General features: G+C 31.3%; 2 protein-coding genes across 2 annotated transcripts; one reads left to right on the forward strand and one right to left on the reverse strand.

The window, feature by feature from the left end:
• Window positions 1–1524: 1524 nt before the first annotated feature.
• LOC135131009 (protein D3-like) lies at window positions 1525–2582 on the forward strand. Its single transcript, XM_064058509.1, has one exon. The coding sequence runs from the start codon at window positions 1984–1986 to the stop codon at window positions 2536–2538; it is 555 nt and encodes a 184-aa protein (XP_063914579.1). The 5' UTR covers window positions 1525–1983; the 3' UTR covers window positions 2539–2582.
• Window positions 2583–2680: 98 nt separating this feature from the next.
• On the reverse strand, window positions 2681–4306 carry LOC135131008 (protein D3-like). Its single transcript, XM_064058508.1, has 3 exons — window positions 4277–4306; window positions 3583–3733; window positions 2681–3274 (listed from the first exon to the last, which is right to left on the reverse strand). The coding sequence occupies exons 1-3, from the start codon at window positions 4282–4284 to the stop codon at window positions 2732–2734; spliced, it is 702 nt and encodes a 233-aa protein (XP_063914578.1). The 5' UTR covers window positions 4285–4306; the 3' UTR covers window positions 2681–2731.
• Window positions 4307–19204: the final 14898 nt, after the last annotated feature.

Raw genomic sequence — 19204 nt, forward strand, 5'->3', positions numbered from 1 at the left:
ATCTGAAAACACAGAGAACATGAAAAAAGAAACCTGGAAAGGACGAAATTAACAACAGAGAAAGAACCTGAAAAATGATCTAAAGGGAGAGAATATGAAGATAAAGAAAGAGAAGCAGAAACAACCGAGAGAGAGAGAGGAAATGAGAATCTGAAGAGAGAGAACGTGAAGAGCTATACAGAAGGAATAAAGAAAAAGAGAGAATCTGATAAGAGAAAATCTAAACACACACACAGAGAGAAAGGACCCCGTGAAAAAAGAAAAAGAGAAAATCTGGAGAGAGAGAAAAGAAGAATAATCTGGAGAGCGATGTAGACAGCCTAGTAGCAAGAGAGGGAACTTTAAGAGAAAAAAAAAGAGATCTTGAAAAAAAAGAAAATGAACCTGGAAATGAAGAAATAAAAAAAAAAGAATTTGAAGAGAGAGAATCTAGAGAGAGAGACCCTAGGAAGAAAGGAAGGGAGAACCTGGGGTGAGAGAGAGAAGCAAAAAGAATTCGAACAAACAGAAAGAACTTGCGAAAAGAAGGAAACTTTAATGAGAGAGAAAAAGTTGGAGGAAGAGAAAATATGGAGAGAGGGAAAACCCGAAGAGACAGAAAACACTCGAAAAGAGAGGGAATCTGAACAAAACGAGGAAGAATTTGGAGAAAAACATAATTCAGATAGAGGAGACCAATATAGAAAGAGAGAAGAAGAACTTGTAGAGAAATGAAGAGTATGAGAAGAAAAAAAACCTGAAGGAGGTAAGCGGATGAAGAGATAAACACATAAACTAACAGAGAGAGAAGATAAAAAAGACTGATACGGAAGAAACAGAAACAGGTAGGAGTAAAGGAATGAAATAGAGAAAGAGAAAAAGAGGGGTAAAGGAAGCCGCAGGTACAATTAGGAGATAAAAATATCTAGTTAGTGGTTCGAAAAGATGAGATCTTTAATTATTGTAATGCCGAATTCGATCTCATTTTTTTATTTTTGCTATTTATTTATAAATATCCGCAAATCTTGAGGTCTAGTATTCTACATTTCGTTGATAGCAAAACTTCCGCGCTTCAACGTGACACCATTTCTTAAAAAATGTATTTCCTTATAAATTATAATTTTATCTCAATTAATGAGTCGTGTCATGATCCACAAAATAAATTTAAATTTTACAAGCTTATTAAATGGTTAAACACTTTTATAAAACACAAATGAACTTTTTGTTAACATTTGTTGTTAGGTGGCTTCGTAATAAGTTATTAATAATAAAGTTGGTTAATCCCAAAGCATGTGAACAATGATCAGTCATGCAAAAGTCCGGCTTTTACGCCGACTTATCTGTAACCTTTAGACTTTTTTCTTGAAAAGTAATGTTGTTGTTTTTATTATTTGCAAATCGTGTAAAATATTTATAATAAATTAAGTTAAATCCTAGGCCGAAACTACCAGGAAACATTAACATTTTCTTCTGAATGTTATTAAATTATTTAACACGAAAACAGTTATGTAAATAACGGTCTAAAAATAGACGGTAGAAAGAGAAGGATTTTATTGTTTAACAACAACACTAAGCTAATTAGCCCCTAATGAGATAAGTAAGTATTATAACGATGTTTGAGACTAAACATCAACATTTGGTGACGTATCCAACAGGACAAAGGACATAATTATAAAAAGATAAAACCAAACATTTAGTGTCGCCTTTTTGATGTTAACCCAGACAAAAAAATGGCAGAAATTATGTACGATAATAAACAATAATTTAAATTATTTGCTTCCAACAGCACAGAATGTAGGTCAATAAAAATCCATAGGGTGAATAAAATAATTATAAATTGTATCGCCAATTGGTACAGCAAAAATAAACACCACAACAAAATCGCCAACTCATCCAATCTCAAAACGCGATAACACCTCAAATCAAATTATCAACACTGATAACGATTCACTAACAAGAACACACTTTTTTGTCATTTACGTGCACTAAAACCTCTCAACAAAAATGACTCTAGAAGCCAAATTCAAAAACGAACAAATCATCCCTGATGTCGTCGACGAAGCCCCTAGATCAACCCTCGTCGTCACATTCGGCACCCTCCAAGTCGACTTAGGGAACGAATTAACCCCCACCCAGGTAAATTCACCCCCTTCGGTAGCATGGTGGCCCGAAGACAATTCCTACTACACTCTGGTATTCACCGACCCGGACGCCCCCAGTAGAGCCAACCCCATCCGCAGGGAGTTTTTGCACTGGTTGGTTGGCAATATTCCTGGAGGGGATGTGAGTAAAGGGGAGGTGTTGGCGGAGTTCTTGAGTTCGGCGCCTCCGAAGGACTCCGATTTGCATCGGTACACGTTTTTGTTGTACAAGCAGAAGGGGAAGGTGGAGTTCGAGGAGGAGAAGATTCCCGATACCACGAGGGAGGGGAGGAGGCACTTTTCGGCGAGGAAGTTCGCGGGGAAGTACGGGTTCGGGGTGGCGGTGGCGGGGAATTATTATGTGGCGCAGTGGGATGAGTACGTGGAGGAGGTCAACAAGAAGTTGGCCGGTACGTGAAGTGGAAATATTGTGATGCAGGAATAAATATGAAAATAAGAAAACATTTTTTATTTAAGTTCCCTAGTCTGGCTCGAAACCAGTTAAATCAGCTCAAATTCCAAAAACGTTAATTCATCCAACCTGATCAAAAGATAACAACTTCCACGACGCCATCCATTTATTGATAAAACAATGACAACAAGCAGATAAACTAAACCTTACTAACAAATTTGTTCCTCTCGTCCACGTAGGAGTCCCATTGGGCTTTGAAATAATCCCCGGCTAGGGCGTCTCCTAGGTCGTACTTCTCCACGAACCCTTTCAACGACCACTTCAGGCGATGAGCCCTTGATAGTTTCCCGCTTTTGGGTTCATCGAACGTCAATTTATCCTTTTGTTCGTAAACCACGAAAATGTATCTGTGCAGACCGGTGCCTTTGGGTGGCCCGGACCCAAAGTACTCCGCTATGACGTCACCGGTACTCAAATCGCCGCCTTGGATGTTCCCGATAAGCCAGTGCTTGACGTCCGCGAAGGTGTTGTTCTCCCTGCTGGGGGCGTCGGGGTCGAACATGACCAAAGTGTAGTACTTTTGGGGGTTGGAGTCCCATTTGGCGGCGGGCTCGTCTTTGACGTCCGAAGGAGTGAGCTCTTCCCCTAGGTGCACCTTTTTGCCGTTGGGGTAGGTGATGTGGAGGTGGGCGTGGGGGGCGGTGGGGAGGATGGTGGGGACGATGCCGTCAGCCTCCATTTCCTTCACAAACCAAACAAAGTATTACCAAAAAGCATTAAAGTGTGAAACTCTAATCCGAGTGCTGATCTTATCTCTGAATGTTGGTACTGATGTCGTACTTTACGTAAAGCAAAGCACGCCATGCGATGACCTTGGTCGTATCGTTCAAAAGGTGACGATAAACAATAAACCGCTTTTCTGGTTAATCCTCACGCTCTGAACCGAATAAAACCAGTTTTGGCACCTTTGGCCACAGATAGTAAACCGTACCGTCAGTACGATAAACTCAAGCCAAAAAAAGAAGGTCAAAGCACTGTAGATTAAATTACCTTGTGGATGTGAGCATGGTGGTCGTGCTCAGCTGCAATAAACGCACACAACCCTAAAATTGTCGCTACTACGACTCTTTTAACCATGGTGGTACCTTCCTCTCGAAAGAGCTTGCCGCTACTGGTTTTCTCTCGATTTCGTGGCCAGGTGCTGCGGAAATAAATTATGAAAGTGATTCTGTCTTTGTAAGGTCGAAACACGTCACGCAGGAGTTTATTCACCTATAAAGAGGAGATTAGCGAATGTTTGTTTGGTCGCGGTGGTGTGCAAAATGGGGTCAAGGGTAGGTGAAGGTTTGAAAAATATTTTTTGTTTTTGAGAATGAAAGTTGTTTGGAGATTTGGTTTGGAGTTTGGATTGTTGTTCAAAAAGATCGGCGGAGTTGTGTGCGTGAATGTTAAAAATTTGACATTTCTCGTTCTCAGCCTATTTTTAAAAAGTTTGGCATATTTTCGAACAAAATGCAAATTTGGAACGATTAAAAAAATATTGAAATTTTCTGTAACTTCGATAAAATGCACAAACCATGTAGAATAATTGCACTCTTGTCAGTTACGAAATATTATGGTTGTCAAGAGGAGATTCATCTTTAATTAAGAGCCAATGAAATTAATCACTCATTGTATTGGTTTTGGATTTTATATGGACAAGCAATTGAAAAATAGACCAAAAGGTAAAATTAACTCCACCCACCTCCGCATCTGTATTTCATTGGCTTATTTTATTTAGTATGAGATGATTTTCTTTTTGGTCACTCATTTTATAGTCCGAAAAGTGCATTTTATACTGAATAATAGTGGAATCTAAAACTAACCCCACCTACCTCCACTTTTGAATTTCATTGGCTTATCTGATTGGCTGGAAATTGAATTTTATTTTTTATTTTGTCGAGTGGCCTAATATACCTCTAAATATTCAAACTGGCCCCGCCCACGCACCCGGTTTTCCTCCTGATCACTTATTCTATTGGACAAAAGAGGAATTTTGTACTGACAAACAACGAAATCTAGACAAAAAACGTAAAACTATTTCCACCCACCACCTCTTTCTGACTTTCATTGTTTTTTTTTTTTGATGAGATGAATTTTACTACGTCAAATGGCGAATTAGGCTTAACAAATTCAAAGTTTTTTTAGTCCCTTGTTTTAGTTTTTTCGGCTTTTGTTTATAGTTTTCATTATCTTTTTGTCTTCTCTTTATCGTTTTTTATGTTGTCTTTTTTGTGCTTTTATTTGTTGCTTTTCCCCCTTAGCCTTTTTGTCATGTTTTTCTCCTTTTTTTTTTCCTTTTTTGTCGTCTGTTTATATCCTTTTGTTACCGTGTTTTTTTGAGTTTTTGTCTCACCTTTTTTGTGCATTTTCTTTTACTTTCTTTCGTTTCTTTTTTGCCAGTTTTTTATGAAACTTTTTTTTGTCGCTTTTATTATCCTATTTTTATGTTTTTGTTTTCCTCTTTCTTCTTATTACCTTTTTTGTCACTTTTTGTTCCCTTCTTTCCCTTTTCCGCTTTTTTTTTGTTGTTCTTGTAGCTTTTTTCTGCTTTTATTGTCCTTACCAAAAAATTATTGATGTGCTCAGAAAATTTTATTATGGAAAAAAACTTCTTTATAGCCCATTTTATACACTTTTTTATTTAACACCTGATTTTGTCGGCTTTTTTTGGGCAATTTTTTTGTGGTTTTTATAGCTTTTTGACCACTTTTTTAATTTCCTTGCTGTTTTTATTGTTTATTTCGCCATTTTGGTGGATTTCTTCCTTCAACGAATTTGAAAGAATCTTAGAAAGCTCTGATATTTTATTTTGGAAGGAATTTGAAAGAATTTTGAATACCTTGGATTTTGTTTTCTTAAAAAATTTAAAAAAACTTGGGTCTTCTTCTATTTTCGTTTAAACTTTTTTTTTATTATCTTGGAGTCCTTTTTGTATACGTTTTAAGAATTTAAATGAATTTTGGAAGCCCCTGGTGTTTTGTGTTTGGAAAAATTTGCAAAAACCTCCTAGAATGAGTGCGAAAGAATTTCGGGATTCCCTGATCTTCTAATTTTTAAAAAAGTCTAAAAAACCTTTTTATCCTTTTCGTCCCTTTTGCCCTTTTTGTCCTTTTCGTCCTTGTCGTCCTTTTCGTCCTTTTTCGTCCGTTTGGTCCTTTTTCGTCCTTATTATCCTTTTTCGTCCTTATTATCCTTTTTCGTCCTTTTCGTTCTTTTTCGTCCTTATTATCTTTTTTCGTCCTTTTCGTTCTTTTTCGTCCTTATTATCCTTTTTCGTCCTTTTTCGTCTTTATTCTCCTCTTTCGTCCTTTTTAGTCCTTTTTTGTCCTTTCTCGTCCTTTTCGTTCATATTATCCTTTTTCGTCCTTGGCCCTTTTTGTCCTTTTTCGTCCTTATTCCTCCGTTTTCGTCCCTTTTCGTCTGTTTTCGTCTTTTCTCGTCCTTTTCGTCCTTTTCCCTCCTTTTTCGTCCTTAATCGTCCGTTTTCGTCCTGTTTCGTAATTTTCGTGCTGTTTCGTGATTTTCGTCCTTTTTTCGACCTTTTTCATCCTTCTCGTCCCTTTTGGTCCTTATTTTCCTTTTTCGTCCGTTTTCGTCCATTCCGTCCTTTTTCGTCTTTTTTCGTCCGTTTCGTCCTTTTTCGTTCTTTTCGTCCTTTTTCGTCCTTATTATCCTTTTTCGTCCTTATCATCATTTTTTCTCCTTTTTTTCCTTTTTCGTCCTGTTTCATCCTTTCTCGTCCTCTTTCATCCTTTTCGTCCTGTTTCGTCCTTTTTCGTCCTTTTTCGTTCTTGTTCGTCCTTCTCGTCCTTTTTCGTCCTTATTATCCTTTTTCGTCTTTGTCGTCCTTTTTCATCCTAATTACGCTTTCTTGTCCCTTGTCGTCCTTATTATCCTTTTTCGTCCTTTTTCGTCCTCGTCCTTTTTCGTCCTAGTCCTTTTTCGTCCTTATTATCCTTTATTGTCCTTTGTTGTCCTTTTTCGTCCTCTTGCATGCTTTTTCGTCCTTTTTATCCTATTTCATCCTTTGTAGCCCTTTTTCGTCCTTTTTCGTCCTTTTCGTCCTTTTTCGTTCAATTTCGTCCCTTTTCGTCCTTTCCGTTCTTTTTCGTCCTTTGCCGTCCTTTTTCGTCCTCTTTGTTTCTTTTTCCTCTTTTTTCGTCTTTCGTTCTTTTCTGTCTTTTTCATCCTTGTCCGTCCTTTTTCGTCATAGCTACTCCTGCCGGAAATTTATAGTTACTCCCACCGGAGAGTCATAGTTACTCCGGCTGGTGAATCATGCTTACTCCCACCGAAAAATCATAGTTACCCCCCCAAAATCCTTTTTACCCTTTTTATCCTTTTTGTCCCTTTTGCCCTTTTTGTTATTTTCGTTCTTTTCGTCGTTTTCGTCCTTTTCGTTCTTTCTCGTCCATTTTCGTCTTTTTTCGTCTTTATTATCCATTTTCGATCGTTTCGTCCTTTTTCGTCCTTATTATCCATTTTCGTCCTTTTCGACCTTTTCCGTCCTGATTATCGTCCGTTACGTCCATATTATCCTTTTTCGTCCTTTTCCGTCCTTATTATCTTTTTCGTCCTTTTTCGTCCTTATTATCCTTTATCGTCCTTTTTCGTCCTTTTTCGTCTTTTTCGTCCTTATTATCCTTTTTCGTCCTGACCTTTTTCGTTAAATATCTTGATGTCCCTACATGGGTTTTTTTTTAATTTAAATTACTTTTGGAAACTTTTTTTTTTAATTTTGAAGGACCCTTCTAGAACGAATTTGTAAGAATCTTGGGGTCCCGTGGTATTTGATTTTTGAAAGAGATTATTGAACTTTTTCGTAAATGTTTTGGCCATTTCTTGCTATACTTTTGTCGTTTTTAACGTTTTTTTTTTGACATTTTTGGTCTCATATTTTTAGTCCCTTGTTTTAGCTTTTTTAGGCTTTTATTTATAACCTTTTTTAGCTTTCATTGCCTACTCTAGATCGTTTTTTTTTTATATCATCTTTTTTGTCTGTCGACTTTTTGTGCTTTTGTTTGTCGCTTTTTCCCCCTTTTTTTCTAAAGTTGTTTTGATCGTTTTTTGTCATATTTTTCTCATTTTTTATCGTTTGTTTGTTTATATCTTTTAGTTACCGCGCTTTTGTTGCGTTTTTATCCCACCTTTTCTTTATTCGTTTCTTTTCTGTCACTTTTTTAATCAAACTATTTTCGCTTTTTTATAGCTTTTATTACCTTATTCTTGTGCTTCTTGTTGTCGTTTTTCTTTTGATTACTTTTTTAGCGCAATTTTTGTCCCCTTTTTGCTCCTTTTCCTCCTTTTGTTGCCTTTTTTGGTGCTCTTCTTGTAGCTTTTTCCGTTTTGTTATCTTTACCAAAAAGTAGTTGATGTGCTCACAAAATTTTGTTTTAAAAAATTGCTTTTTTATTGCCGTTTTTATGTACCTTTTTATTATATTTTTAGAGTTTTTTTGTGCAATTTTTGTCGTTTTTGTACAGCTTTTTGACCTCTTTTTGTATTTTCTTAGTGTTTTTCGCTATTTTGGTAGATTTCTTGTCGCTTTTATCACTCGTCTTTGTATTTAGATTTTTTTTGTCGGTTTTTTTGTGTTCCCTTTTTTGTTTTTTTTCTTTGCTAAACATTTTTGCCTTTTTTCGCCTTTTTTGAGATTTTTTTGGATATCTTTTTCTTTTTTTTACGCATTTTGTTAGCGTCGAAAAATATTTAGACATAGAATGTTTAGGAAAAATTTAAAAGCACTTCCTCTTTAAAACAGATTAATAAACATTTTCGTAAGTGTTTGGACGATTTCTTGTGCCCCTTTTATAGTTTTTTACTTTTTTTCTTTTTTGGCATTTCTGGTTACATTTGTTTAGTCCCTTGTTTTAGTTTTTTTTATAGTTTTCATTGTCTTTTTGTCTCCTCTCTTTATCGTTTTTTATGTTGTCTTTTCGTTACTTTTCCCGCTTTTTTTATAGCGTTTTCTCATTTATTTTCTTTTTTGTCGTCTGTTTAATATCCTTTTGTTACCGTGTTTTTTTGCGTTTTTCTCTCACCTTTTCTTAATGAATTTTTTTGTTTTTTTTTGTTTCTTTTTTTGGCATTTTTTTGATGAAACTATTTTCGCCTTTTTTGTCGCTTTTATTGTCCTATTTTTATGTTTTTGTTTTCCTCTTTCTTTTTATTACCTTTTTTTGTAACTTTTTGTTCCCTTCTTGCCCTTTTTCGCTGTCTTTGTTATTCTTCTTGTAGCTTTTTCCGTTTTTGTTGTCCTTACCAAAAAATTATTGATATGCTCAGAAAATTAACACCTGTTTTTGTCGGCTTTTTTGGGCAGTTTTTTGTCGTTTTTTATAGCTTTTTGACCACTTTTTCACTTCCTCGCTCTTTTTATTGTGTTTCGCTATTTTGGTGGATTTTTTTTCGTTTTTGTCAGTCGTCTTTATATCTCCTGTTTTGTCCCTTTTCTGTTCCCTTTTTGTCACATTTTTTTTGTGATGTTTTTTTTACTCTTTTCCGCTTTCTTTTGACATATTTTTTCCTCGCCTTTTTTTACGTTTTCTGTTAGAATCGAAAGACGTAAAATGTTTAGACTTCCAAAAAATTTATAGAAGTTCCTCTAACGAATCTGAAAAAATCGTGGGTCCCCTGGTATTTTGTTTTGGAAGGAATTTGAAAGAATTTTGGATCCCTTGGACTTTTTTTTATTAAAATTAAAAAAACTTGGTTCCTCTTCTACGTTTGTTTCAACTTCTTTTTAATATCTTGGAGTCCTTATTGTAATTTTTTTAAGAATTTAAACGACTTTTGCAGCTCCCTGTTTTTTTTTTTGAAAAAATTTAAAACAATCTCCTAGAATAAATTTGAAAAAATTTCGGGATCCCTGGAATTTTGCTTTTGTTTTACAAAGAATTTAAAATAAACTTGGATCCTCTGATCTTTTGATTTTTTAAAAAATCTAAAAAATCTTGGGTCTTCTGTTTTCGTTAAAAAAAATAAATATCTTGGAGTCCCTATTGGCTTTTCTCGCATCTATTTTTTTTAAGAGATTAATGAAGTTTTTCGTAAATGTTTTTGGAGATTTCTTGCTACACTTTTGTCGTTTTTTACGTTTTTTGGTCACATTTTTTTAGTAACTTGTTTTAGCTTTTTTCAGCTTTTATGTATAGCCTTTTTTAGCTTTCTTTTTGTCTCTTCATTTACGTTTTTTTATGTCGTCTTTTTGTCTGTCGACTTTTTGTGCTTTTGTTAGTCGCTTTTTTCCCTTCTTCTTCAATCTTTTTTTGGCTGTTTACATCCTTTTGTTACCGTGTTTTTGTTGCGTTTTTATCTCACGTTTTTTATAACGGTTTTGTTTTGTTTTTTTTTTCGTTTCTTTTCTGCCACTTTTGTGATAATAGTATTTTCTCTTTTTTGCCGCTTTTATTATCCTATTTTTATGTTTCTTGTTGTCGTCTTTCTTTTTATTACGTTTCCTCCTTTTGTTGCCTTATTTTGTTGTACTTCTTGTACTTTTTTTCCGTTTTTGTTGTCTTTACCAAAAAGTTATTGATGTGCTCACAAAATTTTGTTTTAAAAAATCCTTTTTTATCGCCTTTTTTATTATGTTTTTATGGAAGTTTTTGACATCTATTTTTGTCGGTTTTTTATGGCTTTTTGGCTTCTTTTTTGCATTTTCTAGTTTTTTGGGTGTTTTTTTCGCTATTATGGTGGATTTTTTGTCACTTTATCAGTTGGCTTTATATCTCCTTTTTTTTTGTTAAATTTTTTTGCCCTTTTTCACTTTTTTCAGTGGCCTATTTTACGCATTCATAAATGTTTAGAGTTAGAATGTTTAGAAAAAATTTGAAAGAACTTCCTTCAACGAACTTGAAAGAATCTTGGGTCCCTGGTATTTTGTTTTTGAAAGAATTTAAAAGAATCTTGGGAACCTCTGATGTTTTGGAAGGAATTTGAAAGATTTGTATTTTATTAAAAGATTATTATTATTTTTTTATTCTTGGAATCCTTATTGTATATTTTTTAAGAATTGAAATGACTTTTGCAGGCCTATGGTGTTTTGTTTTTGAAAAAATTTTAAACAATCTCCTAGAATGAATGTGAAAGAATTTCGGGATACCTGGAATTTTGTTTTTGAAAGAAAGGTTAAATATTTGTTTGTGGACAGAATGAAAGGAATCTCGGAAGCCTATGATTTTTTGATTTAGAAAGAATTTAAAATAATCTTGGATCCTCTGATCTTTTGATTTAAAAAAAAAATCTAAAAAATCTTGGGTCTCCTGTTTTCCTGTTATCTTGAAGTCCCTATGTTGGCTTTTTAAGAATTTAAATTAAACTTTTGGAGGCATCTGGTGTTTTTTTTTAAATTTTGAAGCGGCCTTCTAGAACGAATTTGAAAGAATCTTGGCGTCCCCTGGTATTTTTTTTTTTTTTTTTTGAAAGAAATTAATGAACTTTTTCGCGGATGTTTTGGCCATTTCTTGCTATATTTTGGTCGTTTTTAACGTTTTTTTTTTGGCATTTTTGGTCTCATATTTTTAGTCGCTTGTTTTAGCTTTTTTAGGTTTTTATTTATAGCCTTTTTTAGCTTTCATTGCCTTTTTGTCTCCGCTTGATCGTTTGTTTGTCATTTTTTTGTCTGTCGACTTTTTGGTGCTTTTTTGTCGTTTTTTTCCCCTTTTTTTCTAAACATTTTTTGTTCGCTTTTTGTCACGTTTTTTTATCGTTTGTTTATATACTTTTGTTACCGTGCTTTTGTTGTCACTTTTATTATCTTATTTTCATGCTTCTTCTTGTCCTTTTTCTTTTCATTATTTTTTTAGCGCGGTTTTGTCCTCTTTTTGTTCCTTTTCCCCCTTTTGTTGCCTTTTTTTGTTGCTCTTCCAGTGGCTTTTTCAGTTTTTGATGTCTTCACCAAAAAATTATTGATGTGCTCACAAAATTTTGTTTTCAAAAATTCTATTTTTATCGTCTCTTTTATACGCCTTTTTATTACGTTTTTTATGGAAGTTTTTTTGACACATGTTTTAGTCTCCTTTATGTGCAGTTTTTTCCATTTTTTAATAGTTTTTGACCCCTTTCTTGTCGCTTTTTTCTGGTTCCTTTTTGTCCCCTTTTGTAGTTTATTTTTTTGTTAAATATTTTTGCCATTTTCCGTCTTGTTTGAGATTTTTTTGAACATCTTTTTCCCCATTTTGTCAGAATCGAAAGACCATAAATGTTTATACTCAGAATGTTTAGAAAAAATTTGAAAGAACTTCCTTCAAAGAACTTGAAAAAATCTTGGGCCCCTGGTATTTTGTTTATGAAATAATTTAAAAGAATTTTGAGAACTTCTAATGTTTTTTTATTTTAAAGAATTTGTTTTATTAAAAGATTAAAAAAAACTTGGGTCTTCTTCCATTTTCGTTATTTTTTTTTATTCTTGGAGTCCTTATTGTATATTTTTTAAGAATTTAAATGAACTTTAGAGGTCTCTCGTGTTTTGTGCTTGAAAAAATTTGAAAGACCCTCGTAGAACGAATGTAAAAGAATCTCGGGATCCCAGGAGTTTTGTTTTTTGAAAGAGGTTAAAAAAACCTTGAGGTCTTCTGTGTTTGATCTTTAAGGAACTGTTAAAAATTTTGAAAAGTCTAAGGAATTCGAAAGAATTTGGAAAGCCTCTGACATTTTGTTTTTGAAAGAGAACAATGGAACCTTGGTTCAGTTCAGACCCAATATTTTGAAAACCGCACCTATTTTTAGCACACCACCAACAACCATAACACATGACCGGATCTAATAATACACAAGTAAACATTTCGTCCACTCCAATCTCCATTCTGGCGAATCACAACTCGACAACACCTCTCTTTATCGGAATCTTTGAACTTTGGCTAAACCTTCGTTATTTTCGCTTTTCATTCGATTTTCACACAAACAACAATTATCGTCTTTCCTCCAACAGTACACATATTTTGACGTTGTTTTTTTAAAAACCTCAAGTCAAAACATTTTTTTTTTAATTCCTGAGTCAAAAATACGCTCTCCTTGACTCATAAGTTCACTTATTACACTTACATTGTAGTTAGTTAGATAAAAAAGCGATTTCGCGTCTATGTAGACACAGTAACAACGGAATTCTAATTTATTTATAGCCTTACCCCGTGACCAAACTGCACTTCGAATTGTTTTCGATGACGTAAAAATAAAATTATCGGGTTGCTACCTCGTGACTGTGGATAAAGGGTGACTAACCAGTCACATTGTATGAAGAAATCATTTGAATAACCTTTGGGGGGCTAGAATGCGATAAAACGGTCGAATTATTGCTGGAAATGAGGTTTATCGAAAGTCACCTCTTGAAGTACATATATAGTAAACAAAAATAGTAATTTTGAACATTTGTTTAAATAAACGAAATGTTGCGACACTGATGAATAATGACTCAATCAAGAGTGGTCAGAGCTTGGAGGACGTGCGCTCGAGCAACACTACAGAAAAAAGAGGACGCGATAAAGAAAGGCCCTGATGCAGGACCTTGAGACCTGATATCGGCACAGTGCACACGTTATCGGAATTCAGAAAATTTATTAATAAATGCTGGATTGATGAATAATAAATTGCTAATGAGTGCTGATTAACAGGAATTGAAGAGTGGGATTATTGAAAATGTAAATAAATAATAATAACACGATTGATTTTATTTGGTCGGTGTCAACAAACCCAAAAGACTTTGTTTTATTTGTATTTATAACATCTTGGGGAAGTTGTTAGGTCGAGTTTACCTCTCGGACTAAATAAAAATCGTTTCTAAGTATGTAAGAACAACCTTAAGTATGAAATAGGTAAATCACCACATTAGCACAAATCTTATATCTATCACTAATAAATAATTTCTAATAATTTGTTCGTTTATCTTGAATAATCTTAACTCATCAAGGTCAAAAATCAAGTAAATTTGTTAATAAAAATAAAAATAAAGAGACGTCAGAATGAACAATCTGGTTTTTGCATAATCAAGCATACACATTTTTTCCAAATATATCGTATTTTCTGTTCTCCAAATGATGTTTATATCTATTTGAAAGATATAAATGGACAAACTGATTACAAAGTGTTTCATATTAATATTACATAATATTGTGCTTTTGAAACTTCAGTTGGTAATTCTGCTCAACGAATTTCATATGCTAGGAAAAAATAATGATTTTTTATCATGAACCCTAGAGGACGAAGAAATAGGTCTCCCGTTTCCGTCTGTCTAGCGTTCAAAAAAGTTCAAAAGTTCAAAAAACGAAAAATTGAAAATCCAAAAAGTAAAAAGTCGAGAAATCGAAAAATCCAGAACGTGACAAATCCAAAAATCGAAATACTAAAAAATCCCAAAATTGAAAAATTGAAGAATCGAAAAATTGAGAAAACTCACAAAATTGGAAGAAATATCCAAAAATTGAGAAATTAAAAAATTGAAAGATTGGGAAATCGAAAAACCGAAATTTGCAAACCTCAAGAATCGAAAAATTGAAAATAGATTAATTGAGAAATCGGAAAACTGAAAATTCGGAAACGTCAAAACTTGAAAATTTAAAAAATTGAAAAATCGGAAAATTAAAAACAGACAATCAAAACATCAAAACATCCGAATCTCGATAAATCGAGTTCTCAAAAAATTGAAAACTCGAAAAATTCACAAATCGAATATATATTTATAAAACAGTCGAAAATTGAAAAATCCAAAGTTTAAAAAACGAAAAACTGAAGAATTACGAATTGGAGAAAGGGTAAAATAAAAGAATATATATATTAATCGAAAAATCGGAAAACTGAAAATTTAGCAACGTCAAAATTTGAAAAATTGTAAAAAGAACTGGAAAATCAAAAAATCCAGAAATCGAAAAATCTAAAATTGAAAGCATTGAACAATTGAAATTTCGCAAAATTGAAAAATGCAGAAATCCAAACATCAAAGAATCAAAAAAGAAAAATTCGAAAATCTAAAACTTAAAAATCGGATAACTGAAAAATCGAAACATCGAAAAATGGAAAATCGAAAAACCGAGAAATCCAAAAATCGAAACATCGAGAAATAGAAAAAAAATGAGAAATTGATAAATTGAGAAATAAAAAAATTGAAAAATTTTAAAAAAGAAAAATTAAAACGTCGAAAGGTTGAAAAAAATTAAGAAATCGAAGTATAAAACTGCCGAAAATTTGAGAAATCTAAAGTTTAACGAAAAATTGAAAATCCAAAAAGTAAAAAAGGGGTGGAAACCCAAAAACTGCAAAATGAAAAATTTAAAAATTGGAAAACCGACGAATTGGAGTCGGCGTGAAAATTTGAAAAATTGAGTAAACGAAAAATTGGAAAATCGAAAGAAACAACAAAAAATAAGGAAATAAAAAAACAAAAAATTGTGATATAAAATCGAGAAAATGAAAAATAAAATATCAGGAAAATGCAAAATAAAAATCGGGGAGTTGAAAAATTGAGGGGACGGAAAATTGAAAAAGGGCACAATTAAAAATCGAGAGTGCGAAAAATGGAAAAATGAGAAATTGAAAAACTGGAAAATGGAAGTCGACAAATTGTAAAATTGAAAAATCAAAAATAAAAAAACGAAAAAGTGTAAAATGAAAACTTAAAAAATGTACAAGTGAAAATTTGAAAAATGTAATAAAGGAAAAATGGTAAAATCGAAAGAAATAACAAAAAATAAAGGAAATCAAAAAAGGAAAATTGTGATATAAAATCGATAAAGTGAAAAATTAAAATCGGAAACAAAAAATTGGAAAAGCGAAAATGAAAAATTGAGAAACTGAAAAATCGAAAATTGAAAATCTGTAATATTGAAAAATTGGCAAATTAAAAAACTGATGCAAACCGAAAAATTGAAAATAAAAAACGAAAAATTACAAAATGAAATCTTGAAAAATCTTGAGAATCGAAAAAGTGAAAAATCATAAAAAAAATATGTATTATGAAATAGAAATATTTAAAATTAAAGAAATTGGAAAATCGGAACACTGGAAATCCAAAAACTGCGATGTGAAAAATTTAAAAATTGAAAAATGGACGAACTGAAAATTCAAAGCCTGAAAATTTGAAAAATTGAACAAATGAAAAATTGTAAAATAGAAAAAAAAACACAGAAAATAAAGGAAATGAAGAAACGGATAATTGTGATATAAATCGAAAAAATAAAAATTAAAAATTCGCCACACTGAAAAATGAAAATCGGTAACATGAAAAATTGAGAAACTGAAAATTCGAAAAATTGAAGAAACGAAAAATTAAAAAATCTAAAAAAACAACAAAAAAAAAGAAATTGAAAAAATGACAATTTGTGACATAAAATCGAGAAAATGAAAATTAAAAAAATCGGGAAAATGAAAAATAAAAATCAAGAACTTGAAAAATTGAGGAAACGAAAAATTGAAAATGACAAAAATTAAAACTGAGAATGTGAAAAATCGAAAAATGAGAAACTGTAATATCGAAAAATTGCAAAATTAAAAAATTGCAAATCGAAAAATTGAAAAATTTAGATGTCAAGAAACTGTAAAATTAAAAAATCAACAAATAAAAAAACGAAAAAGTATATAATGAAAACTTGAAAAATGTCAAAAGTGAAAACTGAAAAACTTAAAATTCGAAAAAGTGAAAAATAAAATTGTATCACATAACATAGTCTTACACACGTAGTTTATGACTCCTAATTGAGATTTTACCCGAAACGTCCAGATTTTTGGAAAAAAAGCCAAAATTATCATAATTTTTCGATCAAAATTTCGAATACTATTCCATTTCTGGTTTTTGGATTTTTTTGAGTTTTCGATTCTTTAATTTCAGTTTTTTGGTTTTTTCAATTTTTATAATTTTCCATTTCGCAATTTTTCATTTTTCCGATTTTTCAATTTTGCGATATTTTTCGTATTTTAATTTTTGGATTTTTTATTTTTATAATTTTCCATTTTATTTTTAATTTCTCAATTTTTCATTTTTCGACCTTTTCGATTTTTCAACTTTCCAATTTTGCAAAATTTCGAGAATTTCCAAAACCGTTTAATTTCGGATTTTTCAGTTTTTGATTCTTCGATTTTTAATTTTTAGAATTTCCCTATTTCACTTTTTGAATTTTTTATTTTAATTTTTCCGATTCGTCTGAAAACTTGTTTAAAATGGTATACATATTTGTAGAGAAGTGTGGGAGATGAAATTTACAATTTTAAACATGTTTTCAGTCCAGTTATGAAGAGTATGTATATTAAGGAAAAAAAGTCAAATCATAATTTTTCGATCAAAATTTCGAATACTATTCCATTTCTGGTTTTTGTTTTTTTTTGAGTTTTCGATTCTTTAATTTCAGTTTTTTGTTTTTCTTAATTTTTATAATTTTCCATTTCGCAATTTTTCATTTTTCCAATTTTTCAATTTTGCGATGTTTTTCGTATTTTAATTTTTCGGTTTTTTATTTTTATAATTTTCCAATTTATTTTCAATTTCTCATTTTTCATTTTTCGACATTTTCGATTTTTCAACTTTCCAATTCTGCAAAATTTCGAGAATTTCCAAAACCGTTTAATTTCGGATTTTTCAGTTTTTGATTCTTCGATTTTTAATTTTTAGAATTTCCCTATTTCACTTTTTGAATTTTTTATTTTAATTTTTCCGATTCGTCTGAAAACTTGTTTAAAATGGTATACATATTTGTAGAGAAGTGTAGGAGATAAAATTTACCATTTTAAACATGTTTTCAGTCCAGTTATGAAGAGTATGAATATTAAGGAAAAAAAATTGAAATAATAATTTTTCGATCAAAATTTCGAATACTATTCCATTTCTGGTTTTTGGATTTTTTTGAGTTTTCGATTCTTTAATTTCAGTTTTTTGTTTTTTTTAATTTTTATAATTTTCCATTTAATTTTCAATTTCTCAATTTTTCATTTTTCCAATTTTTCAATTTTGTGATTTTTTTTCGTATTTTAACTTTTCGATTTTTTATTTTTATAACTGGCGATTTTGGCATAACGATAGAAATTTTTGAAAGAAAAGAAGTCTAAAATGATTTCTGGAAGTTGAAATCTACAAGAAAATGTCTAGCTAATCTTCGAAAAATTGAAAATCGAAAAATCAAAAATCTATAAAATTTGAAATTGGAAAACCGAAAAATCAAAAAATCGAAACATGGAAAAATCCAAAATAATAAAAATTCTAAAATTAAAAAATTAAAAAATTGAAAAATAGAAATGTGGAGGGAATAAAAAATCGAAAAATTGCGAAATCGAAACATTGAAAGGTAGATAAATTAATACATGGGACAATAAAAATATCGACAGCTCAAAAAATCAAAAATCTAAAATTTGAAAAATCGAGAAATAGAGAAGGAAGCAAATTGAAAATTCAAATATCGAAAAAACAAAAATTCGATGAATCACATGTTCAAAAAAAAAAACGGAAAATCAAGATTTCAAAAAATCGTAAAATCCAACACTGGAAATACAGAAAAAACGAAATATCGTAATCCGAAAAATCAAAAATTCTAAAATCGAAAAGTCTAAAAAACCGAGAAATCGAGAAATCCAAATATCAATAAAATGAAAAATTGAAACATCTAGAAATTGAAATATCAAAAGATCGAAACATTTGACAAAATGAAAACTTTTATTTAAAAAAAATCGAAAAGTCGAAAAACTGAAAAAACGAAAAATTTTAAAAAATAAAAAATTGGAAAACCGAGAGATCAAAAAATCGAAAGATAAAGAAATCGGAGCGCCAAAATACTGAAAATTTTAAAATTTAAAAATGAAAAAAATTGAAACATTGAAAATCTAAGAAATGAAAAATCGAAAAATTGAGAAAACAAGAACCTGAAAAATCGAAAAATTGGAGGATTGAAAAAGTAAAAAATCGAAAAATCCAGAAATCGAAACATTGAAAAGTCGATAAACCTAAAATGGGAAAATTAAATAAAAGATAAATTCTAATGTATGTCGAAAAATCCAGAAATCGAAAAGTCGAAAAATCAGAAAATCGATTAATGGAAAAATTGAGAAATCGAAAAATCGAAAATTTAAAAACATCAAAAACTGAAAAATCCAAAAATTGAAAAATCGTAAAACTGAAACATCGGAAAATTGAAATATCGAAAATTCAAAAAATCAAAAACCGAACATTTGGAAAATCGAAAATTTGCACAATTGAAAACACAAAAAGTCGAGAAGTCGAAAAGGAAGCAAATCGAGAAAACGAATATCGGAAAATTAATTTTAGTCATCTGTTTTGGGGCGATAAACTCATTCAAATCAAACAAATGTCTACGTGACATTCTTCCGATGTAATTTATTCCCGTTGATAATGTGCTGTAAATAATTTGTTTACACTCATAACATTTTTTGATGACCTTGGCACATTCAACAGGATTTTAATAAATGAATAAGTACTTTGGTTTCTTTTGACTTTGTTTGTGCTTTGGCCATAAGTAAAATAAACAATAAAACTAGAATGAAGGTCGTCACAACACCTTAAAAAAGCACTTTATGCAATTATTATGAAATCATCATTTATACAGCACTTATTTAAAAATTTAAACCATCATATTTAATAACAGAACAACCTCCAATAAAGGACAATTACGACTTAACAAAAAAAAAACATCTTTCCTGG

The sequence above is a fragment of the Zophobas morio genome, unplaced genomic scaffold (genome assembly GCF_036711695.1).
Source record: "Zophobas morio isolate AGI-343-1 ecotype UQ-CSIRO unplaced genomic scaffold, CSIRO_AGI_Zmor_V1 ptg000018l, whole genome shotgun sequence".
Classification (NCBI taxonomy): domain Eukaryota; kingdom Metazoa; phylum Arthropoda; class Insecta; order Coleoptera; family Tenebrionidae; genus Zophobas; species Zophobas morio.